This window comes from Sceloporus occidentalis, unplaced genomic scaffold (genome assembly GCF_023333645.1).
Source record: "Sceloporus occidentalis isolate IW3139 unplaced genomic scaffold, rSceOcc1.0.p SCAF_2, whole genome shotgun sequence".
Taxonomy (NCBI): Eukaryota; Metazoa; Chordata; class Lepidosauria; order Squamata; family Phrynosomatidae; genus Sceloporus; species Sceloporus occidentalis.
This window is the reverse complement of record NW_028316982.1, coordinates 205,981,686-206,007,485: the sequence shown is the minus strand read 5'-3', so window position 1 is coordinate 206,007,485 and position 25,800 is coordinate 205,981,686. Positions and strand designations below refer to the sequence as shown.

Sequence of the window (25,800 nt, the reverse complement as noted above, 5' to 3'; positions counted from 1 at the left end):
GGCAACCCTATGTTTATGTATATGTACAGTGGAACATTGCCATATGCGGGGGATCCGTTCCGGATCCCGCCGCGTATGGTGATTTCCGCCTATGCTCGAGCCCCATTGTAAACAATGGGGCTCGTGCATGGTGGAGCGGAGGTGCGCGGGGCGCAATGGGCACGCGCTCCCATTCAACCGAATGGGACGCGCCGCCCCTTCCGCCCCGCGCGCACGCCGCGGCTTAAACGCATATGCTCAAGGCTGCGTATGGCGCGCCCGCCTATGGCGAGGTTCCACTGTATAACATTTTTATATATATGTGTGTGTGTGTGTGTGTGTGTAAAAGTATACATACAATATATATATACAATATACATATTTTAAATATGTAATATATACAAAATATATATTATATATAAAATAAATATATTACACACAAAATATACATATATATGCATATTATATATATATATACACACATCAATTTTTGTATATATAGATTGCTGACTATATGTGTGTGTGTGTGTGTGTGTGTCTATATGTATGTTTGTATATAAAAAGATTAGGTTGTGTTTGCACAAATATCTCCCTGTAAAAGCCTTTTGTTCTGTGTATGTGGTACTCATGAACAAGAATACACTGTTACAAATATGCATGCACAAATATTGAAACGTTCTCATACTTACCACGCTTCCTATAAGGACAAATGTGGTAAATTGTATTCCTGTAACGTTCTCGGAACGTTTTACATTTTGGAATGCGATAATATCTGTTCCCATAATGTTACCTCTTGAAACGTTTTGGGAACAGAATAGAAACGTTTCAGGTACTGATGCGATAAACTTCTATGTCTCTCACACTATCTGGTAGGCAGACCCAGCAAGTCACAGGTAGTGACAGCATGTGTGAAACTGTCTTGGCCAGAAAATATTTCCAACCTGTGTTTTTATACTGACAGCTCATAACAAGGTCAAGCTGCAAATTGCTTCAGCACAAAACACATCCAATTTGGCAAAGCAAAACTACTGAAACTCCAGCATCTGACAGCAGAGAATAGATATCCAGTGTTCTGTGTGATGTTCTCTTGGCATAGAGTCAAGAGTGTTTCTTTAGTGTTTAAGACATACTATGACTGCCTGCAGCTTCAAAAGTTTTCTCAGACACGGCTGTTCAAAAACCATTCATCTAAAGAATGCATGGACACATAGAACTTGAACTATCTCAAGATTTTACAGTGAGCAGTTCTTGTTTTCCACTCAAGTCATCCTCTTTTGAAAACTTATGTTTGTGTATTAGTAGATACACAAATCACTCTGTTTCTGGTGCATGTCATTTTTATGACATGCAAAAAAAATATGGGTGGGACTTTCAATACACACACTCACACACACTATTACAGCAATTCTAATTTCTTTACAGAGCAACTTCCAAGCAACATCACTTGACTACTGTATAGCAATTAAAAGTAAGGGGGCTCTCTTTTGAAACTTATTAATCTGGAACTTTACTACTTCTCAGTCCATTAAAGTCCATGTGCACTATAATTTCTGTGTATCATGTTTTCAGGAACAAAATTGAACCCTTAAATGAAAATGTATTTCCTTCGGAAAGAGAGACTCTAGTGTTCAATTTTGATATATTTTAAAATATTCAGTAGCCTTCTTCCATGACTGATAATAAATGTTTTTATACTTTCCTAATTGTACCTACTTAATGATCTTATGCCAGTTGTCTTATGTAGGGATGCCTGAGGAATTTGATCTTTTTGAATTCTAGCATAAACTGAGGCCATCTTGATCCATATCTCCTGGTTTAGGATCCACACTACCATCCGCCAGATACATCCCAGAAGAGTTCAGTGGGACCTACTCCTGAGTAACATGCACAGGACTATGGTGTTATTTATCTCTGGCTTTTCTACTTCTCAAATATTCCAATATAGAATTTAGTGGGTTTAAAAAGAAAAAAAGAAAAAAAAAGGATTTGGTAAAGATACTTTTTTGGACTACAACCCCTTCAAACCCAGTAGCTGTGTTGGCTAGTGAATTTGGGGAATTCCCATTCAAAAAGTTATTTTTCAAAGCTCTGTTAAAAACATATTGAAATTTGTTCCAATACATGTATTTTGGGAGAAAATATATCTAGAAATTATTATTTTGAGTGAATAGTCTTTAAAATATATATTTAAATGCAAATTCACATGCAGGATTAATGTGGATTATCAAATAGTCTATAAAAATGACATGCACCAGAAACAGAGTGATTTGTCCATCTCTAACAGTGGTATAACTCAGGAAAATGGACAACCAAGCTAGTGTAGATGCTTCATTGAGTTCCAATATCCTTCCCTTTGCTCCACAATTTGGTCTCTTTTCCATCAGCATTTTATACTTTCCTTGTGGATATGGTGCAGATTTTTAAATAGCCTTGGCAGGCAAGTAGTGCTTTGTGTCTGTCTATTTAAAGACTGGTATTGCACATGCAGACTAAGAGTGCAGATGGAAAGAGAACAAATAAACAGTGCTCAGCAAATCTGAGAATAGAAAGGCACATCAAAAATACCCAAGGAACAAGAGCACCAGAATCCTGACTATTAAGATCCAGAGACAGCAAAGTACTTTTTTAAAATTTCCGAACAGCAAATGTATGGATGACAAGTAAAATTTATCTTACCCCTGCTTCCTCTAACTGCTACTTGTTATATGACTGCTTTTAGCTGCATAGTATATTTTACAGGTAACTTCACTATGTTCATAGTTTTCAAGTGAAATGCTCCCAGTAACCTTCCTTCCATCCTAAAGATAAATAATAAAAATACTCTTTATGCTAATAACCAACATTAAGCCCAGACAAATATAGAGAAAGAACAACCTGCACTTTCCAGAAACTAATTAACAAGTTAAGTCAAGCAAGCAAGCCATAACATTAGCTTAGCTCACTTTTATGCTTTTTCATAAAGGACATGACCCCTGCTGGGATCTACTCAGGCTAGCTGGTGAGGAAATTGATTTCCTCCCTTCATGCTAATTAACAGAAAACCTGGAGATGGCTCTTGGTCCCATCAAAGATGTTTAGCAACACTCATATGGATGACTTGAGCAGCTTGAGATGCCATAGCTAAAAGGGACAATAATCATTTTCCATTGCACATTTCAACTTATGTGGGAGATTGGTTCTGGGCCGTTTATGAATGATGTGCTAAGTCTGTTATAACTCAGTCCTCTTCAATTGTAACTGAACTGGATGATCTGAGTTGGAAGATCTATCTGGAGAAGATAATCTATTAGTTACTGGTGGCTTCCATTTAAAGGCTTACATGGCCACCATACCATCCAACTGTATTGATTTGTCAGACACTCCTGATTAATCTTCTGTTGATACCCTTTTCCCTCTGCTTTTAAACTGTCCCAGTTTATCTCTTTCCTTCTCCCATTTCTTCCCTTTGTTCTTAGCTTACTTCAATTCCTGCAAACTGAGTTCAATGTGCAAACATAGTTTGAACTCCTTTCACTCAGAAAGAAAGAGAGGAGAGGATGGGGCAGAATCTTGCTCTTTCCAGTAGGCTCAGGCAAAAACAAACTGCTATGGCATCTCCTAGTTTGTGTGTTCTTCCGCATAAATAACGTCTGTCATCTTCACCACACTTTGCTGTGGCCACACATGCTCCAGTTTTCGTCTGGGAAAAGTTGGTTGTAAAGTAGAAAAGTGCACAAAAGGGGAAAATATACAAAAATCAACAACAGCTATTTGAATCAGTAACAGAATTTCACAGGCATGGAGTAGAGAGAAATGGGTTTCTTATCCCTGGTGGTGTAATGGGCAATATTGATCAGGTGGCCATGATGCAAAGAAAGGGAAACCATTACATTTCAACTGTGACAAAGCAGATAGCTGAGAGATATGCCCTCAAACAGTGTAACATTGGTCTATGATGAGAATGCTCATGAATGAAAACTGGAAATGCAAACTGTTGGAAAGGGGTTTGTAGCTCTTGATTTTCTCCCACCCACCCAACCAACAAAGCAAAACAAAACAAAACAAAAAGCAACAACAACAAAAAAACTAAGTATCAAAACATTGCTCCAGAATGGAGACATCTGTTCAATATCATCTCTTCTACATTCATTCAATATTAAATTTGCTATTGCAAAAGTATAATTGCTAGACTCATCCTGTGCTTTTGACCATTACAGCCCAGCAACCAATTCCTACTTTATCTCTCACTGTGCATTTAAGTCAAAGTACTGCTTAATACAAGATAACGGTTTAAGATACTGTAGTTTATCTCTAATTGGTTCCCAATGGAATTAAAATATTTCACATAAAATTCCAGTTTTGGAGGCTTGCGGAACAGGCAATGTATAACCTAATGAACCTGAATCCAACATGCACAGACATCTTTTCCACTAAATATGTAATACCTGTATTGAAAAAGATCATGAACATTAGCTTTTGTGGCTGAAGAGTGGGGTATAAATACTCCAAATAAATAAATTCTGCTAAATGAAACATATTTCTTTCTCATACCACTGCAACACATCCTCTGTAAGGCTGAAACAAAATGTAATTCCAGACTAAAATACAAATAATTAATAGTAACTATATTGTGATGCAGCAGTGTTTCATTGACAGAAGCTTAATTTAAATATTCGTAAAAATTCTTGTTGTTGTTGTTGTTGCGTGCCTTTCAAGTTGTTACTGTCTTATGGTGACCCTAAGGTGAATGGGGTGTTCTTGACAAGATTTGTTCAGAGGGGGGTTGCCTTTGCCTTCCTTGCAAGCTAAGAGAATGTGATTTGTCCAAGGTCACCCAGTGGGTCCCCATGTCTGAACCAAGATCCAGAACTTGGTCTCCAGAGTCCTAGTCTAATACTCAAACCACTATACCATGCTCACTCTCCAAAATTATTCTATTACAAAGAAATAACTGTAATAGCTTCTAATGACTAAGGCTTCTAAGGACATAAGGTATGGCTCAGGAAAATCTACAGAGCTTTAACTTCAGTATAAATCTATTCACCAAAAATGAACACCTTGAGAAATTGAAATGAAAACTTTAATGATAGCTCCCTAAAGTACACACATTTTTGAACCAGTGTCTTTCAGTTCCATTTCCACTTATAAATTTCCTGAGAATTTATTTTCTCTATTACTTGAAATGGACAGCTGACAGGCAACATTTCAAAGGTAACCTTATTGTTCACTCTTGTGTAACTGAAAACATAGGAAGTGCAAGAGTAATTGCCTCAGATGCTGCTGCTCCAGTCTTCCTCCCTTCCTAGCTTGGCTCTGCACCGTGCGAAGCCAAGCGCCGACTGGGGGACGGGGCCTGCAGCACGGCCTTATATAGGCCTAAGCCCCACCCCCCACAACGTGTGCTGCGGAATGCCTCCTCCAAGGCAGCCCAACCAATGGGCTGCCCTGGAGGATCGGAAGCTCCGCACCACTGAGCCCGACTCCCAGAGCGTTGCAGGGTGGAAGGGCCGCCCCTTCCGCCCCACGCACCAATAGGGAGCCGGGGCAAGCCCCAGTGCATACTGGGGCGTGTAGTTTTTGCCACCTCTAGCGACAAAACGATCTGCCCGGCTAGCGGGCGACCATTTTTTGTCATTACTCAGAGGTAAAACCCCACATTTTGAAAAGGAATTCATTTTATATTATCTGCACATGGGACTGTAGCCTTAAAGCACAATTTAATACTATTCAGGTGGCATTTACTAAAGATTAGGAGAAAAATGGTTTTGTTTCTCTGCATAGTTAATTGGCGAGCCGGCATAGTGTAGTGGCTTGAGTGTTAGACTATGACTCTGGAGACCAGGGTTCGATTTCCCACTTGACCATGAAACCCACTGGCTGACCTTGGGAAGTCACATTCTCTCAGCCTCAGGAGAAGGCTATGGCAAATCTCTGAACCAATCTTGCTAAGAAAACCCCATGATAGGGTCACCTTAGGGTCACCATAAGTTGGAAACAACTTGAAGTCACACAACAACGATGATAGTCAAGGGATTGGGGATGGGCAAAATATGGCCCTTGGATGTTACGTAATACTTTGGCCCTCCAGTGCATTCTGTCTGGACACCACTTTTTATAAAATTTTCTTTTGTTTGGCTAAAAATGTTCTTTCGGCCTTTTTTGTTTTGTTTTTTGTGGGAAAGGGAACCATATTCATAAAAAGAGCTCTGGTGGTGCAAAAGGAGCCCTGGTGACACAGTGGTTAAATATTGGTACTGCAGCCACAACGCTGTGAATTTGATCTTAGAGGAGGGCTCCAAGGTCGACTCAGCCTTCATCTTTTTGTAGGTTTGTAAAATGAGTACCCAGCTTTGTTGCAGGGAATTGGTTTATACATTGTAAACTGCTTAGGAGTGCCAGTTCACTGATAAGCAGTATAGAAATGTACTTGCTATTGCTATTGCTATTCCTATTCCAATGAAAAATCACACATCCCTCAGATGCAATGCAATTTGACATTTGGGGACAAAAATGAGTGGGGAGGGAAAGTAGGAGTTCAGCCCACCAACGTTTGGGGAAATGTAAAAAATAGCACCTGGCTCTTCAGAAGGTGCCCATCTCTCTTGTAAATGGAGATCTACGGATAGATAACTGCATTGTAGAACTGTGAAGTCGAAGGCTTTTACAGCCAGCATCCATAGTTCTTTTGGATTTTTCGGGCTATGAGGCTGTGTTCTAGAAGAGCTTTTTCCTGACGTTTCACCAGCAGCTGTGGCTGGCATCTTCAGAGAATGCTGGCGTGGAAAAGAGTGGGGAAACTGTTCCAAGACACCTGGAGACTGGAAAAACGCCAGACCCGGAGAACACATCATCTCTGCTCACTAACCTTTCTGCTACGCTGCAGAGACACAGATACCATACCACACTTACAGCAAAAAGGACCTTAAAATCCCCAAAAGCCAACCATATCTACAACTGAATGGAACATGCACTGTTACAGGAAAGAACACACACCACCCACAAAGAACTGGCTAACACAGACAAGGAGCTTTCACTCCACCTCAGCATCAGTGAAAAGATGAATACCCAAGACTGGGACAAAACTGACAGCCTCAAAACGATATGGCAGACCGCACCGAAACACAGATACAAAAATTCAACAAATATTACAAGCACCAGCTGAAACCCTTGCTGGACACATCAAGAACCATAATCAATCTGACAGAGTGGCATCTTTCAAAAGAAGAAACATCCATCCTGGCCAAAGGAGGCAACTTTGTGGATACCACCACCATAATCTCAGTTGAAGGCATCACTGCCCAGGTTAAATCCGCCTTCCACCATCTCCCAGAGGAGGATGTGGAAGAGATAAGATGAGAAACAGCAAGGATTCTGTGCAAGATGAAACCACCACCCAGCAACATAACCAAAAAAAAAAAAAAAAAAAAAAAAGGGAAAAAAAGAAAGGAAGGAAGGAAGGAAGGAAGGAAGGAAGGAAGGAAGATCATCAAGGACCTCAATTTGGACCCAGAAATCATCATTTTCCCAGCAGACAAAGGCAATGCCACAGTAATCATGGAAACAGAAAAATACAAATAAAAAAAAATCAAGGAACTCCTGGATCCTGCAATATACAAAAAACTGAAAAAAGACCCGATCAACCAGATAAATGAATACCTTGGTCAAAAACTCCTCAATTCAGCCAACTGCACGCCAAAGTTTATGCAAATCTGAGGCTCTTCTAGCAAGACTGTGCGGACTTCCCTAGCTCCACAAGGATTCCATTCCACTTCGACCCATAGTGAGTGCCACTGGATCCCCCTACTGCCTTCTATCTTATGAAGCATTATTGTTTGTTCTAGTGAATCATATCTTCTAATGTCATACAGACATGAGAAATATGATGGAATGGACCATCCAAACTTTAGTATTCAATGGACTATTATTCCACGTTGTCAAATAATATGGCCTTTTCTAGCAGAACTACGAACTGAGGTATGCAAGTACATGGACTTCTATTTGTGGTACCACAGCTCCCTAGGTATGTGACACCAATGACAGACTTCTCAGTTCTTATCATAACTCCAGGTTAGTGTCCATAGCCTCAAAAAAGTGCTAGGTCTACAGCACCTGTGGTCTCTTCACTACCTTAAACCCAACCATAGCCAGGGAGAGGCTTAGAAGGCAATACTCTTTTTATTCTTCCACTTTCCATCCTTCAGTTCACACTCGAGTTTTCCTTACTCTGTACCAAACCTTTTCAGTTACTCACAAAGCAGCTTCCAGAGTTTTATTGCTCTAATGCACCATGTACTTATACTGTCTGAGCTTGGCACATGAACAGAATTATCTAAAAGGCAAATGGAGAAACAGTGTTGTGACATACAGGCAAGGTAATCTGTAAGGCATGTAGAGCATAAAGCACTACATCGCCCAGAGCCAGCAACTTTAATTGTGCATGCATGGCAGGGAATAGAATTCAAGTTCAGACACAACAGCACTGGTGTCATACATCCTCTTCCAGAACAGATAATAAGCTTAACAGCTGTTCTAACAGTAGTGGTTTGCATTCCTGACAAGTCTGTCAAACTGGCAAAACTATAGTGTAGTTGAAACACAAAACAGTCCCACCCAAAAATCATTTTTGACATGCAAATACATATTCTAGTCATCAGGCAGCAAGGCACTTGGCTAAAGAAGAGCAGAAGCAGTTATACTGGGATAAATCAGTCCGGTATGGTAAACAAAGGACTATTAGTAATGGCATTACCATTTTTTAAACATTTTTTCCATGTGCATATTTCCAGGCCCAATAACATGGGCAATTAGAAGCTACTACCCACTGTATGTATCGTTTATAAATCAAACACACGTAGAAGATATTTACAGTGATTATAGGGATGTACGTGACATGCCTTTAATGATTTAGATTGGATCCTGCTGAGAAGGATTTAATTTAAGGCACTTAAGGCCCAGGGATCAAATTATTTGCAACCGTTGATAGAAGCTTATGTTTTCCCCTACAGCTTAGCATTTAGCCAGAGATTATCCTTGTAGTGCATTCCATTTGACTCTTGCAGAGCATTATTTTCTCTACTAAAGTTCAATTTTTAGCAGTGTTATCTACATCTTATCAGCATTATTATAAGTTATCTATTATTTTTAAATCACCTGTTAGAGTAAATAAAACTTAGCAGACAATACTTGGCATATAGCCTATCCGCTCCCAATAATTTAACATAAGATTATTGGTGATCTAGATAATTATTTTCTCTTATAAATTGACAGTAATCAGTGTCTAGTGTTGCAATCTTGTTATGTATGTATACAAAGAGCAAGATTAAGTTAATTGATAGTGGGACACATCTGAGTGAACACGAGCTATTAGGTTTCAAGATTTTGAAGCAACTGACAAGTATCTTGAACCATTTCTTTGGCTCCATCCACACTGCAGAAATAATGCAGTTTGACACCGTTTTAACTGCCATGGCTCCATGCTATTGGTGGGAAAATGGGTTAATTGTAGGGAATGCATATTGTTCTTAATGTTTAGTTTAACCCTGCACAAAACCAAAGAGATGGTGTAATGTGACTTGATTTCCCTACACAATTTTTTGGTAAAAGGAAATAACACCAGGTAGATGCAGTTACAGGTACTTCTTAGATACAGATAAACCAAGCAGCTTCCCTACAAGGAGGTGCCTGGAAGATAAGAAGATGCATGTTTCTACACACAAATGGAGGCGACTCTCTCTGAGTCAGTAGAAAAAATCAGGGACACACAGGGGCTCGATAGACCACCCTGACAGGTTGGGCTGGAGCCACCCGTCTAACTCACTGAGTACTCACTGTGGTGTAGTGGTTGGAGTGTTGGACTAGGACTCCAGGACATCAGGATTCAAATTTCCACTGTGGACCTTGGAGTTCTCACACTTTCTTAGCCTTAGAGGAAGGCAATGGTAACTCCCTGCAGAATAAATCTTGTTATGAAAACTCTAAGATAGGATCACCATAAATAGAAATTGACCTGAAGTCAGATATAAACCAAAACGAATATCCTTCTCTAATATCAGTTGTTGGGAAATGACAGTGGGAGAGAGCTATTGTTCTCATATTCTGCTTTTTGGCTTCCCAACATACTTCTGGTTGGCACAGTGGGAGCCTGAGTGCTGGACTGAATAGGCCTAAGGTCTGATAAATGCAAGAGTTCCACCAAACTATATGGTGATCTCTGTCCACATGCATAATTCCACACATGGTTGGCCAGGGGTAGGTTGAACCCCAGGTATCTAATTACACAGAACACTTTAAACAGGTACATTTTTCAGAACTTCAAAACTGCAAATCCAGAATTAATTTAATCTGGAGTGATCCCATACAATTAGTGGAGTTTCTCTACAGGTAATAGGATTTGAACCTTAATTTCTCTACTAACAGGAACTCATGGTTTCATATTATATTTGACTCATGGTTTCCCACTATGTATCAGAGATGCTTGAGGTGACAAGATGTTTTGGGCTAATACTGCAGAGTACTCAATAGACTAAGTCCAATTGTCAATCCCAACTAGAGCAGACCCATTGAATCAGCTGCTAAATAGTAAGCAAACATTTATGCATGTTCCATTGATTCAGTGACTTTATTCCAGTTGGAACTACGAAATGGATTTAACTCAGTGCAGTGCAAAAAGTTGTTAATTGGTGTTTTTTTTATGGTAAGATTTTTGTAACTAGTTTTACATGCACACACACATGCACAAACCGTGTTATCATAATGTGAACATGAATTATCATGCAGATTTTTAAAAACAGCTAATAATCTCCCCACTTGAATGCAGATGAAATCCCAGACCCTTCATAGTATCCCTGGTTCAATGCAGATTTTTCTATCTTTTTTCCACTTAAGAGGCTATAGTTAAACATATATAAGATAGCAATTAAACTATGAAGGGGGAACTCTCTGAAGATGTCAGCCACAGATGCAGGCAAAAGGTCAGGAATAAACTCTTCTAGAACATGGCCACATAGCCCAAAAAACCCAGAAAAAACTATAGCTATTAAACTGATGATTTAAAAATGGACCGAGAAGGCTGCCATTCACTGCACCTTCCATACTTGCTTTGAACACCTTGCATTTGGAAAATTACCTTGGCACTTATTTGAAATTACTGCCAGAATTAACTTACTTCCAGCCTCTGATTTTGGGCTTTCAAAAGCCCAATTTTTGAAAACACAGTTGAACATATTTTACACCACATAACTAATCACTATCTAATTACATATTTCAAGACATGTTGCCATTTTGCTGGTAGTTGCTTCTATCCCTAAAGCTAAAAGGTAAAGGTTTTCCCTTTGTCAAGTTGTGTCCGACTGTGAGGGGCGGCACTCATCCCAGTTTACTAAACCGAAGATCAAGTTTTGTCAAAGAGGGCTCTGTGCTCATTCCATTTAGGAAGGTTGTTTGTAGTGATTTCTTGGATCTACATGAAGACAGTTCAAATGTTTTTGTTTTGTTTTTTAAATCAGTACATGGCTTGCTGATGTGGTCCTATGGTTGAAGGGTGAATTCCACCTATTCTCCCCCTTTTAGAGTCAACAAATTAAAGTGCAAAATTGCCATTTAGCTGATGTACTATAGATCTAAAAATAAAAATTAAAAGCAAGATGGAGCAAAGAAAAGAAGACATTATTCTGATATGTCTCAGAATTGATACCTTTACTGGACTGACAAACAGGCACAAAATACTTTATGCTATCATTGAAGCTTCACGGGCTTTTTCATGTGATATAAATAATAAAGTAGCATGTGTGGATGGGGAGTGACTATGTTTTAGTAATGATATCTACATTTTGCAATTATATATTTTCATATACAAATCTGTGCAGATGAAACGTATCCCTCCCAAACTTAAACTAGGTAGGAACAAAGGCAATCACTTTTGCATTCTTTGTTTTGAAGTTACAAAACAAACTGCTCCCCCCCCCCCAGCCGTGCTTACTGGATCTTTATCTGGTTTGTACCTGAGGCCACTATGATAGAAGAGTACAACTGCCACTGATCAGCACATTTTCCCTTGTTTTTATATACAGTGGGATACTTAAAATAAAATTAATGCATTGCTTTTAATTTACATTGCATGATTGTTATCTAATGTTATTTTAATCTGTTGTTTGCCTTATTTTATTGAATGTTAACATGTACTAATATGTATTATTTTTAATTATTTGTATAATGTACCGTATGCCATAGGCAGGTTTATTTTATCTATTTTAATTGATTGTATGTACAGTGCTGTATAAATTTACAGCACTATATAAATAAAGCTTATAATAATAATAATAATAATAATAATAATAATAGCTCCTTTTTGTCTGATTTGATTAACGGTAATAAGTTTTATGTTCTTTTCTTACTCTAAAAAAATTGATAGAAATTCTCCCTTTTCCACACTCCTTTCATTTTTGCCAGTCTTTTCACCACTTAGTAAGTTTGCTAAATATAAAAACCCAGATGTCAGTTATTTAATTAATTGATTACATGTTCCTGGAAAAATATACGGTACAACAAGAATTTCTGAGAATGCTGAGCCACACTAAGTGAGAAAGCATGAAAGAGATTTATACCTTTAAAAGTCACACATTACATTACTGTACTTCTCCAAGAAAAGTCTAGCAGCAAGCTACTCTCTCTCTCTCTCTCTCTCTCTCTCTCTCTCTCTCTCTCTCTGTGTGTGTGTGTATAACTAGCATAACTGCAATTTTGCTTTTACATTATTGGAATACCAAATTCCAGTTTTGTGTATTCATTATTGGAACTTTTGGGTTCTAATGTAAGTCCATTTGCTTTGTATTTGTTTTTTTATTTAGACAAAGGTAATATGTTTTAGTTGATTTAAGTATTATTTTTCACATAAGCCTACTTCATCAATTATAATGCAAGCCTCTGCTTGCCTTCTCAAGAAAAAAAAACAGAGCATATTTCCTGGTACATGTGTACAAGGAGCCAGCTTTACCTCAGTATTCAATATGGATGAGTTGTAAGACTTCTAAGCTCCCGAAATGAGAAAATTCATCTTCTGGGGGTGAAAATCCTTAACCCTAAGGCAAAATCCCATGCAGATAACACTACCATTTTGTGAAGTTTTCCAGTTTTAGTAGAGTTTTCTTTCATTTCTTTATTTTTGGGAGGATGGGAAACTATGATGTCTGGCGGCATTTAGAAATTTGTATTCTAAGGAAGTAATATTTCCAAGGTCTGGGCACTAGGATATTTTTTAAGAAATGCTAGAAGAACCAGAGCATTCATTTTAAGAAACAGGAAGGGGACTTAACGCAATTAAAAACTGAAGACTCCAACTTACTTCAACTTACTTTTGAGCAGCAAAATATAGGCAGAAAGACATGGTTCCTGCAATGATTAGACCATGGCTGTTTGGACCTTCCTCTCAAAGTCACTAAAAGAAAAATTCCTTCTGCAGAAAAGACACTATAGAATTGTATTATAACATCTGTGGATGTCCCAACCATCATCATTTAGGTGAATATTTGTTACTGACAGGAATTGTTCAGAAAAGAAGTGTCCAGAAAGACTATAAACACTGAAAGTTTTTATCTCCCCAACTGCTGCAAAAAGCCCACATGATGTCATCTTCTTCTAGATTAGAAGCTCATTGTTTTAAATGGCACACGGAAATAAATGGCTGAAAAAGTACTGGTATGTAATGCTGTGCTTACTATTCTTCCTAGAAATTCTAGGTTAAAACACAGCTCAAATGCATTTTTCATAATAGCTGGTGCTCAAATGATTTTGATAAGCCTCATGAACTGCATAAATGAATCTAGGAATGGATTCTTGTCCCATGCAACCTTTATAACAAAATTTTTGAAGGTTTGTATATGAAATAATGGGGCTGAGCAGAAAGAGATGAAAAACTGGGTCAAGCCTGGTTTTTCCCCAAACTGGTTGCAAACCCTGCTATCTGAATGGCCCACTCTAAAGGTGGGCAGATACCCATGGGAAGCCCACACAATGCTCTTGTGACCTTTTCCCGTCCCTCCCTTTCATGCATGCACACAATCACACAAACACACCACCTGAGACCAGCAATTACTTCTCTCTACCCACCCAGCTGCCATCCCATTGGATGCTCTTTGTGACCCACCACATAGTCGCATGAATGATACACCACCTGTACAGTGCATCAGTGCACCCAGTGACACGTTGGCAAAGCCCAAACATGGAGACCCCTCATACATGCCCACTTCCACCCCCTTCAGCCCATGCTCTCCTGTTGGACTGTCTGGTTTGTGTATGTTTTAATTACATCCATTGCATTATTAGTGACCTGCAGTTTTGTCATACTTTCACATCATGGGGTGTGTGACAGTTAAATGGTGTGATGGGTAAATGGTGCAGTTGGCCACTTGTGTGCCTCTATATTAAACTGAAAAAGCAAAAAACAAAAAACCCACATGGAGAGTAATGGCACCTGCAGCCACATCTCACCTGTCTAAGTTTGCATGCTCCAAGCCACTTCTGTACACTGCCTTGGCTTTCCCACATTCCTGCACTCCCATCATGCTATTTATATGCTGGTGTGATGATGTGCGTTTCCCACATTAGGTATCAGAGCTTCTATTTGCTTTGGTTTTTAGTTCCAGGATACAGCTTCATGTTGGTTTCCACCCATTTGGCACCATGGGCTGTCTGAACAGGTAGGTATCATGTTGATTTGAAGCCACTATATTTTACCAGTGCAGACAACCCAATGTTGACATAGACTAGTGATATTTCCACATACTCTTATCTCTAATCAATACCAGTCGGTGCATTATTTTTAAAACTTACTCTCACTTATTACTGAAATGCTGCAAGGACCCATATAATAATTACAGCTAAATCCTGAAATTTCAATATCAGCATGGCTCCTCAGAGAACAGAAAATGACAGTGTCTGACAGCAGGTTGCCAGAGTCAACTTTTGAAAAATCAATTACATTTTTATAGGTTGGTAGCTTTTATTATCAGATGCCTGGACAACTTATGCAAGGCCAGTTGAGGTAAGCATTCTGAAAGTATAACCAAGACAGATTTTCATACAGACCTTAAGCACAGTCAAGGAGATGATTTTCAAGACTGAAACTGTGTCAAGGCTGAAACTATGTCACAAAAGAGATAGTACTAGATACAGTATTAGTTACTAAACAGTAATATGTAGGGTTACCAGTGCAGGAGAGTACTTGGCCCTAAGGTTTCTGGTCCAAAACCTGAGACCTGTGGACAGACCCTAGTAATGCCATTTAACATTATGTATTAAATACTAATCACAGTTGCTCACGCCTTGTCATTCAAATAAACACACAGAGACACAAATACTTAATGTTATGTTCCTTTTTGGAAATTTAAGACAGAAATCTTATGGTAAAATGAAAGGATCATTCCTCCGCACCTACTTAGGGAGATATGATTTAACCTAGCTGCTTGCTTGTAGCCAGAAGATAGATGCAGAGTGTAATTGAGCCCTGGCACCAGAACAATTGGGAAGAAAGGAGAAACCTAAAATTAAATAAATACATAGACCCCCATAGGGATCCTGTGCAATTTACAGCAACTAATTAATTAAGTCATACAAATTGTTGCAAGATTATGCTCTGCTAACTGAAGTTGAAATTGGAATACAGCCCATACAATTTCCTGACTAGGTACAAAGGTAGCCCCATGTAGAGTGCATTGCAGAAGTTGAGTCGTGAGGTTACCAGTGCATGTACCCATGGTTTCCAGGTCCCCTTGTTCCAGCAAAGGACGCAGCTGGCATATCAGCCGAAGCTGTGAGCAAGCACTCTTGACTGTCACATTAACCTGATTTGTCATCTGGAGCGACAAGTCTAGGAGCACCCCAGACTGCGAACACAGTCCTTTCAGGTGAGTGTGACATCCAATGCCTGGATTAGGGGCCTGTACCATAAGTACCTCCGTTTTGTCTGGATTCAGTTTTAATCTGTTTTTCCTCATCCAGTCCATTACTTCCTTAAGGCATTCATTGAGAGGAGAAATGTCATCTGTAGCCAAAGCTGTAGACCGAGACATGGAGAAGTATATTTGGGTGTCATCAGCGTACTGATAACACCCCGCCCCATGTCTCTGAATGATCTCTCCCAGCAGCTTCATATATATTATATTGAATAGCATCGGGGTCAGAATGGTACCTTGAGGCATGCCACAATTAAGCTCCTTTTTAGAGGAGCAACTGTCCCCCAGGCACCACTCTCTGGAATCTGCCTGAAAGGAAGGAATGGAACCATCGCAATGCAGTGCCCCCAATTCCTAACTCTCTCAGGCATTCCAGAATGATGTCATGGTCAATCGTATCAAAGGCCACTGAGAGGTCTAACAGCCTCAACAGGGTCACACTTGTCGATGCCTAGACAAAGATCATCAGCTAAGGCAACCATGGCAGTCTCAATGCCATATCCTGTCCTAGAGCCAGTTTGAAATGGATCTAGATAATCGGTTTTATCCCAGACCACTTGGAGTCTTATTATGCACAGGCGTGTTTTTTTCAGACTTTCATAAACATAGTACATAAATTCCAAAGTTTTCTCTGTTTAAGCTAATAGTTCTGCACACTCTTCCCCATTAATAACCTTTGTTTTCCTCTTGCCTGGCCACATTCTTTTGACCACACTCTAATCTTGCTCATCCACATGTGTCCTGGCTTTCATCTGGTAGAAGGTATGAGAATGCAAATATACTAGCAAGATAACCCTCTTGTACTAAAAGCCTTTTTGGTGATAACTGCTGTCACCACTGCTGCTTCCTCTTTTCTTCCCCTTTCTTTCAGGTGCCGTAGGCCATCTAGAAATTAGATAGTACACTGAGGCAGATAATGCTCTTGTAAATGACAATGAACTCCTTAAAAACAATTAATCAGCCACATTTTTCTTAAGCAGCTGAGTTGTGGCTCTGAGCTCTCTTGTGCACACCCATGAGAAATGTTCACATTATGCACGCACACAAATCAGAGACCCTTTGCAAATGTCATGTTTTCAATAAATCGCTCCAGGTCCTGGCAGATTGTTCCCTGAACGCTGAGTCACTTCTCGGCTTCTCTTTCAAAAAGTTAGTCATCCATCAAATAATTAATAATGGGTCCCAATCTGACAAATAGGTGGAATCAAAGTACAAGCTGTCAGGAACTGTACCAGAGGGGATCTCTCTGGTTTGTACACAGACATTCAATGGTTTCTTCACTGAACCCACTCTTCAGAGATGTAGAAGAAAAAGTCTTCAGTAACTGACTACTTTCGTTATTCAGTGACTCTGGCATCATTTCAAAAATGTAGTACTTACTAAAAACTACAGACCACCCCTATTTATTACTTTATATGTGCCTTCATTGCTTAATTATCATCAAGCCACTAGAACTTGTTTTCATTTTAAGCTAAAAATGGATGAATTGCTACCAATGAGTATAAATGTAAGTAGCATCTAACCTTTTTAAAGAAGTTTTTAATAAGGGCAATTATTTTGCCAGTATATCATATAACAGATTCCTCAGCAATATCATTTAGTCTCCTTGTCACAGACTTTTACAAAATGTATTAGAAATAAAGTTTGGCATTTCTCTGATATTTCCATACTCTTTTCCCTAAGGAAATCAGGAGCATCTGGTACCTGGTAGCTAGTCTCACTTACCTTGCAAATCATTCCCACACCTCCCTCCCATACCATATGTTCCTTCCTTAGGGGTCAAGAACCTGTAGCCTTCCATATGTTGTTGGACTTGAACTGCCAGTGATTAGGGATGATTTAAGTTGCAGTTTGACAACATGTGGAAGGCCATGGGTTCACCATCTGGTCCTCCTGTACCTCATCTGGTCAGCAGACACAGATCTATGGAACAACCTTCAGGCTCTGTATATAGGCAATTCTGTTGCCCACATGCCATTCTAAGAACTGTTGAATAACCTCTGTGGGTCTGAGCCTTGATCCACCCATCCCTTCTTCCATGACATTCAGCAAGTGATAACAAAACATCTCTAGAAATATAGTTACATACTGCTGATATTACATTTAGCCTGGTCTTCAGGCATGTAAGAATCAACAGCATGATGATGATGATGATGATGATGATGATGATGATGATGATAAAGTTTATTTATATTTCCTGCCTCTCCCAAGGATCAAGGCGGGATTACATCAGTAAAATAATACAATAATACAAATACAATTGACAAAACACTAATTTACCACATTCCTGTTAGTTCTCTAAAAAAAACAGTTCATCAGTAGCCAATAATCATAGTCGAGAGTAGAACATCATCATAAGCTTTTATATGGAGTCCGATGGATAAGCCCGCCAGAAGAGAGCCATTTTGAGTGCCTTCTTAAAGGCCTCTAAGGTATTGATAAGACAGATCTCTTCCGGTAGGCTATTCCATAATTTTGGAACTGCAGCTGTAAAACGCCCTATGGGAGGTTGTCATTAACCTAGTATTATGATGTTCCAATAAGTACTTCCCTGATGTTCTGAGAGTGTGGGGCAGATTGTGTAGGGAGAGGCGTTACCGCAAGTAACTCAGGCCTGAGCCAAGTAGGGCTTTAAAGGTAAAAAACAACACCTTATACTTTGCCCAGAAGCTAGTTGGCAGCCAGTGAAGAAATTTTAACACTGGTGTTATATGGTCAAACCTAGACGTGCCGGTGACCAATCTGGCTGCCGCATTTTGGACCAATTGAAACTTCTGAACTTGGTACAAGGGTAGCCCCAAGTAGAGCACATTACAGAAATCTAAACAAGAGATTACTAGTGCAAGTAGTGCACTGGCTGCCTATCAGCTTCCGGGCCCAGTACAAGGTGTTGGTTATCACCTTTAAAGCCCTAAATGGCTTGGGTCCAAACTATCTTAGAGACCGCCTCCTCCCGTACAATCCTCCCCGCGCTCTCCGGTCCTCTGGGAGGAACTTACTGCAGCCTCTAAAATCTAGGCTTGCGGCAACCTCCCAGAGGGCGTTCTCTGCTGTCGCCCCCAAACTCTGGAACGACCTGCCGGATGAGATCCGTCAGATAACATCATTAGACAGCTTTAAAAAAGCGGTCAAGACGGATCTCTTCCGGCAGGCCTTTCCAGATTAACCATCCCGGCCCAGGTTCCCTGATTCCCTCATTCCTCCCGTGGCCCCATCTTAGTGATGGTTGAGGATCAACAGAGGGATATCAGGGTTTTTAGTTTTAATTGCTGTTTTTATCCTTGATATTGTATTTTTAATATGTTATACTATTTAATACTGTCTTAAGGGGGGGAGGGATAAAGTGTTTTTAATTGTGATATTTTATATTTTACTGTTCTTAACCGCCCGGATTGGTTTGCCAGAGGGCGGTATACAAATAAATATTATTATTAATATTATTATAAGTACCACTGCTTCAAGGTCCTTTCTGACCAGGTAGGGAGTTCCTTTCTTTTGCTTTCTGCAGAGGCTTCTTCTTTTGTCTGACTCTATCTCCAAGGACAGAGTCCAGATTCCACTCATCCATCATGCTCAAAAGGTTAATTTTTATGAACTATAGGTAATGCCCAGGCTGGCTGGAAGAGTTTGGAAGCTTTAGTCTAAAAGTAAGATTCCCAACCTTTGCTTCAATAGATAAACAAAGATGTATGACATGTAAAATCAGCAACTGGTTTCCAATTTGCAACCAGCTAGTACAGCGGTTCCCAACCTTTGTTGGGCCATGACTCCTATTGGGGACGAAAGTCCCGCCCGCAGCCTCCCTGATCGGTTGGGAGGCCGGGAAAGGGCGGGGCTTTCGGCCGCCTACAAGCCCCAGTGGGCTTTGCGGCCAGAAGTCCTGCCCCTTCCCGGCCTCCCAACCAATTAGGGAGGCCGCTGAGGGAAAAGGGGCAGGACTTCTGCCCGCAAAGCCCTCTGGGGCTTGCAGTCCTGTCCCCTTCTCCTCGCGGTTGCCTGGCAGCGCCAGAGAGAAGTGGAGAAGGCGGCCCCCGTCCCTTCCTCCCCGTGGGTGCTTGCACCCGCGGGAAGGAAGGGAGAGGAGGAGGGACCCCCCATCCCTCATGCAGCCATCACAGCGGCCGCTAATGCGTGCAGCCTCGGGAAGCCTTCTCTGGGGCGGAGGACCGTCCTCTGCCTTGGAGAAGGCTTCCCTCTGGGTTGGGCTCCCATAGGAGAGGCCGCTCTCACGGCCTCACTTCTGGGAGCCTAGCCAGGCTGGGAAAGCCTTCACACACACACACACACACACACACACTCTTTCCCTTCCTCCCCGTGGGTGCTTGCACCCGCGGGAAGGAAGGGAGAGAAGGAGGCGGCCCCGCCTCCATCCCCTTCTCCTTGCGCGTGCCTGTGCCAGCGCGGGCACTCACAGGGAGAAGGGAAAAGAGGGAGCCCCGCCCCCTTCCCCTTTTCCCCGCACTGCCTGCTCTGGCGCCGGCACCTGAGGGGAGAAGGGGAGGAGGGAGGCAGGGGATTCCCAACCTGGCGACCCCCAAGAAAGGGTCATGCGACCCCCAGGTTGGGAACCCCTGAGCTAGTGGTAATTCGACTGCCTTCAAATTTACAGTCACTCCTCTTCAGTCCTGGACTTATGAGAAAACTAAGTAAGTTACAATTTGGGGGAATGACATTATGAAGGGCCTCTAAATGTTAGAAACACCACCCCACAATCCACCCCACCCATTAGCTCTTTATGAGAAGAATAGCACACTCTCTGACTGTCACGATTTGGTGTGACAGTCTTACATCCTTATCACACTTTACAATTATAGGGTATATTCTATTTTAATTGCCATGACAACATCCTGTGGAATTCTAGAATGTTTAGTTTAGTCAGACCCCAAAATTCTCTGGCTGTGAATTCTAAATGCCCCTCCCTAAACTATAAATTCCAGGATTTCATAGTATTTTGTCATGACAGTCAAAGTGGAATATAGCACAATAATAATAATAATAATAATAATAATAATAATAATAATTATTATTATTATTATTATTTCTATACTGCTTTTCCACAGTGATCAAAGCGGTGTACATAATAAAATTATTAAAACAACATAAAATTAAAACCACATAATGGTCTAGTGTGGTGAGGATCTTAATTCTTTGTTTTCCCACTTTTTCAACTATCTGTTTCTCTCTCACCTTCCTCCTTTGTCCTCAGCTTACTTCAGTTACTGCAAATTAAGGGGCCAAACAAACTAAGGGAGCCCTGGTGGCGCAGTGGTTAAATGCCTGCATTGCAGCTACTCACTCATAAACCATAAGGTTTCGAGTTCAGTAGCAGCTAGGGCTCAAGCTCTTCCAAGGTCACTAATGCGGTTTACAATTGTAAGCTAATTGCCCCCAACATTAGCTTACAGTTACAAACTGCTTAGAGACTGCTTAGGTGGTATGAAGCAGTATATAAATGAAGCTGCTATTGCTGTTGCTAAACAGACTGACAAAATGCAGCCTGTTCCCAGCGGCTTGAGGGCATGGCGTACACACAACACATGTCCTCAAGACACCAGGAACATGCTGTGAAGCTTCCCGAATGCTCACATAGCAACAGTTTTTCAGTGCTCTGGCTATGTGGTGTTTAGACGCCATGAGCTGTGGCAAAGATGCCTTTTTCCTGGGGAGTGGTGTGGGGTTGCTGCAGCACCAGAGCATGCGGCTCCATGGTGGCCCCAATCTGGTGTTTTTGGGCAATCTGTTTCAGCCCTGAGTTGAAACTGCAAAAGTGCTTTGCACTCAATTAACTCAGCAGGGGACTAGGAGAGGTAGAATCCTTGTCATGCTCAGTAGGCTCAAGCAGCTGCAGTCTCTCCTATCTTTTTCGCTTCTTCCGCATTATAAGTTCTTGACCACATTCTGATATTGCTTGGCCACATCTGTTTTGCCCAATGAAATATTGGATGGTATGGAATACACTTTTAAAAAAAAATACTGTAGGACCCCTTAAACTTAGTTGTTTTTGTTTGCCTTCAAGCTGTTTCCAAGTTATGGAGACCGTAAGGCAAACCTATCACAGGATTTTCTTGGGCTGAGAGAGATTAACTTGCCCAAGAACACCCAATGGGTTCCATGACTGAGCAGGAAATCGAACACTGGTCTAAAGAGTGATAGTCCAACACTCATACCACTATACCATACTGGCTCTAAACATAGGTTAAGGCCTTGATACTTCATATTTCTTAATCTGGCCCTAGCCCACCTCCATAATGGCAAGAGTGTGGAAGAACCGATGCACAGTCAGGGCAAGTGGAGAGTAAACATAGGACTCCAGTCATACTGGCTGCATACTGGGAATGCCAGCATGCTGTGCTGTTTGGAATGAGAAGTCAAAAGAGTAAGAAATGGATGCTTTCTTCTGAAGTGTTTTTGTGTGGATTGCCAGACAGTGCACCCCAAATGACATTAGTTGGTTAAGGTTTGTGTTTTATTTAGAAATAAAAATAAATCTCATTTATGATGAGAGGCTTAAGCTGAATGGTAAAGAGCTACTCATTTATTCATTTGCTATGGATCAACAGTTTCACACACACACACTGCCAATGCTTATTTGGGGAGAAATAATATACAAGACTTGGTGAGTTTCATGTTTTTTTCTGTTAAAAAAAATGGGTATCTTATGTCAGTATGACATATTGTTAATAGCTCAATAATTTTTTAAAAAAATAAGAAAAGAAATAAAAAATATGAAAAGAAATATCTTTATGCCTCTGTCACTAAAGAAAAACAAGAGCATTTGTCTTCTCTCTCATCATTTATTCATTCTGTGCAAATGTATGTCAAATGTGTATCATTACGTCTCCATTGTTGATGTGAAATAACATTCCAATAAAACTATGAATTCTGGTTGCTTGACTGCAACTTTGTGCAGCTGTACAAATAAACTGAATTTACCCTTTGCAACATTTTTCCTTGCTTTTGATGAGAGAAGAAGTTCCTCCTTAGCTGGAAAGGAAATTTTAATAATAATAATAATAATAATAATAATTATTATTATTTTTATTTCATAAAAATAAATAGTTCCCTTATTTTCAAACAAATAAATTTCTTCTTCGGTAATATGATTAAAGGCCACACTAGATGTGACATCAGATGTGTAATTAGTTATGTGTACCTGAAAGAGTGAATCATCATATGTCACAGCAAATGAAAGAAAACACGCTTTCATTTTCTTCTGCTTTCCAGATATTCGTCTAGTAAGCACAGCTTGTGGGCCTCTAAAGAAGATAAATTTCCCTAGGCTACTTGGTGTCCCTATCTACATTTGAGGAAGAATGAGAAAGTATTTGGAGCTTATATATCAAAAATAGTCCTGTCTGATCAAGCAAAGAAGCCCACAGGTCATTGATAGAGGTTTGAGAAGTTACCTTTTTGGATTATAACTTTCAGAATTCCGGAGCTAGTATGGCCATTCTGGGGATGATTGTCCAAAAAGTAATCTTCCATGTTGTGGCCACTGGTAAGTTCAGAGCTGTTCAGCCACCTCAATTTTGCAATGAAAATCAACAAATCATCATAAAGAAGAAAGGAAAGAACAGGAGTACTACATCTAACTTGAATTCACTCTTTTTTAAAATAAAAGTAACCTCTTGTCTCCTCTGTCCACCCCATACCCCCTTTACATGGGAATAACAAATATGGCCATACCTATATGTATAGTTTTGTCTTATGTTTTTCTCCAAACAATAATGCAAGGAGAGGAGTGCAGGAGGCTGCTCTCAGCCATGTTCATCCCAAATCTATCTCTATCTATTCACCATCTGTTTAAAGAAAGCATATTAAGACATATTTGGGCAGCTTCAGTTTTTAAATTAATGCTGCCAAGATCTTACTCATTAATTCCCTCCAACGGTGCAGGTGCATTCCTCAAGACACAGAACATCTCGTTACAATCTTGTGATATTTTCTGGCATATTAAGTCATTTTTAATTTAGCCTCATCATTCTGAATCTCCTGAGACAATACGGAGTATAATTCTGGAGTTATAAACAAGCTCAAATGATTTAGGTAGGAAACTTGAGGGGGGTGTATAAATCTTAGGGAAATGCTTATTTAATCGCCAAAGTGTTTTGTCATCATCGTAAGCATGAAAAGAAGCTTCTCTATAAAAGAAAAAAGATAATTTCCTGGTGGTTTGACTGATTCTCTCCAACTTTCAGATACATCAGGGAAATAATAAAAATCATCATGACATAAGTGTTACCACGACATTTGATTCTGACATGATAACAACAAGTACCACCAAAAAATCATCTGAGGTAATCTGTGTACTGTTCAAAAAAAAATATTAAAAACAGCATAGTCTCTGCTTGCAGTCTAATAGATGTAATGCAAAAGAAGGAAGGATTGAAGAGATAACAGGCAAAATGATAGATAGCAATGGATCTCTCAAGCGGAATAACCAAATTGGCAAGGCAGAAGCTGAACATACCCACCTGTGCACATAGGGTATAGCAGAGAAAAGAAATAAGCTTTGGTACAAAACACACTGCAGAAATAATCCAGTTTGAGACCACTTTAACTGCCCTGGTTTCGTGCTAGGGAACCCTGGGAATTGTAGTTTATTGAGGCACAAGAGCTCTATGACAGATAAGACTAAATGTCTCACAAAACTACAGTTCCCAGAATTCACTAGCATTGTGCCAGGGCAGTTAAAGTTGTCTCAAAGTGGATTATTTTTGCAATGTGTTTTGGATCTCTGTCTTCTTTGTAAAACATATGAAAGTAGCTTAAGTTAGATAATGCTTGTACATAATCACACACAGGTTCTTATGGATGAGAAAGAAAAGAGAAAAAAAGCTGTAGGTTAGAAGGATGTAGATGAGAGAAAATGTGGGGGGAAAGATGAACAAAAAGGAAGTTGCTGTAAATATATTCTAATATATTCTGTGCTTAAACTCATATAGAGATGCAAGCTTGCAATTAATGAGTAATGTCACAGATAGGCTGCTAACTCTAATAGTCCAGCAAATTCTTCAAACCCATATAAAAACATGCCTCAGCATTCTAGGGAAACAAAGATGGTAGATCCAACTGCAGGCTTATTCCTCACAACCACAGTATTACTTCTAGAAAATGTTTTCTAACATAGAAAAGAACCTGTGGTGCATATGGCGAAGGAATTGTTTGGCATTCTCTTCCACAATCCAGAAATAATGTCTTTATTGATAGGAGGGATGATAATGTAAAATGTCCATTCTTTAAACCCTAGATTCTGGGGTCTAGATGTTACTTTTGCCACTGTTTGAACTGTTGCTTTTGGCAGGTTCCATAGTAAATACAGAAGAGAAAAGACACCTCCTCACACATATACACAGTGTATTATCTGGCATGGCAACCAGGCACAGATATTCAATATTTCTACTCTATTGGGATTTGTGCCATCATGCTGGCCTAGACAATACAATGATCATCAACTACATATCACAAACTGATGATAAACTGGGAATGAAAGTTGGTGTTATATACTGCGCCTGAAAAAGGACTTTTTTCACCAAACTCTTAGGAGCTGATATTCCAAGACTCAATCATTTAGATTGTATCAGGACCAGGTCTACATTCAGTTGTTGAAGCATCAACCACAACCCCAGATGTTGGGACACTGTGTAGCAGCTAGACAGTGCACCAACATCTATACTGATTGTGGCTGATGCTTCAACAACTGAAGTGGTTTCCACTTTGTCTAAGACTCAAGCAGCTCTTTTTGACCAGTCTTTTCTGTTGGAAGATAACCTCTCTGTGTGTGAGAGAGGGAGGGACCATCTTAGAATCATAGCATTATAGAGTTGGAAGAGAGACCACAAGGGCCATCCAGTCAAGGCCCCTGCCATGAAGGAACACAGAATTTTGCAGTGTC

General features: G+C 40.1%; 1 protein-coding gene across 9 annotated transcripts in view; it reads right to left on the bottom strand.

Annotated features, from left to right (window-relative positions):
- GRIK1 (glutamate ionotropic receptor kainate type subunit 1) overlaps positions 1-25,800 on the bottom strand; it is a 221,483-nt gene that overhangs the window by 117,093 nt on the left and 78,590 nt on the right. Inside the window, exon 1 of one of the 9 annotated variants that reach the window (XM_089512122.1) lies at positions 23,312-23,422. The exons of the other annotated variants lie outside the window; for them this stretch is intronic. Coding sequence (XP_089368248.1) covers positions 23,312-23,390 — 79 coding nt within the window. The 5' untranslated portion in view covers positions 23,391-23,422. Of the gene's footprint in view, positions 1-23,311; positions 23,423-25,800 lie in introns of those variants that run through there. 9 annotated transcript variants of the gene reach the window in all.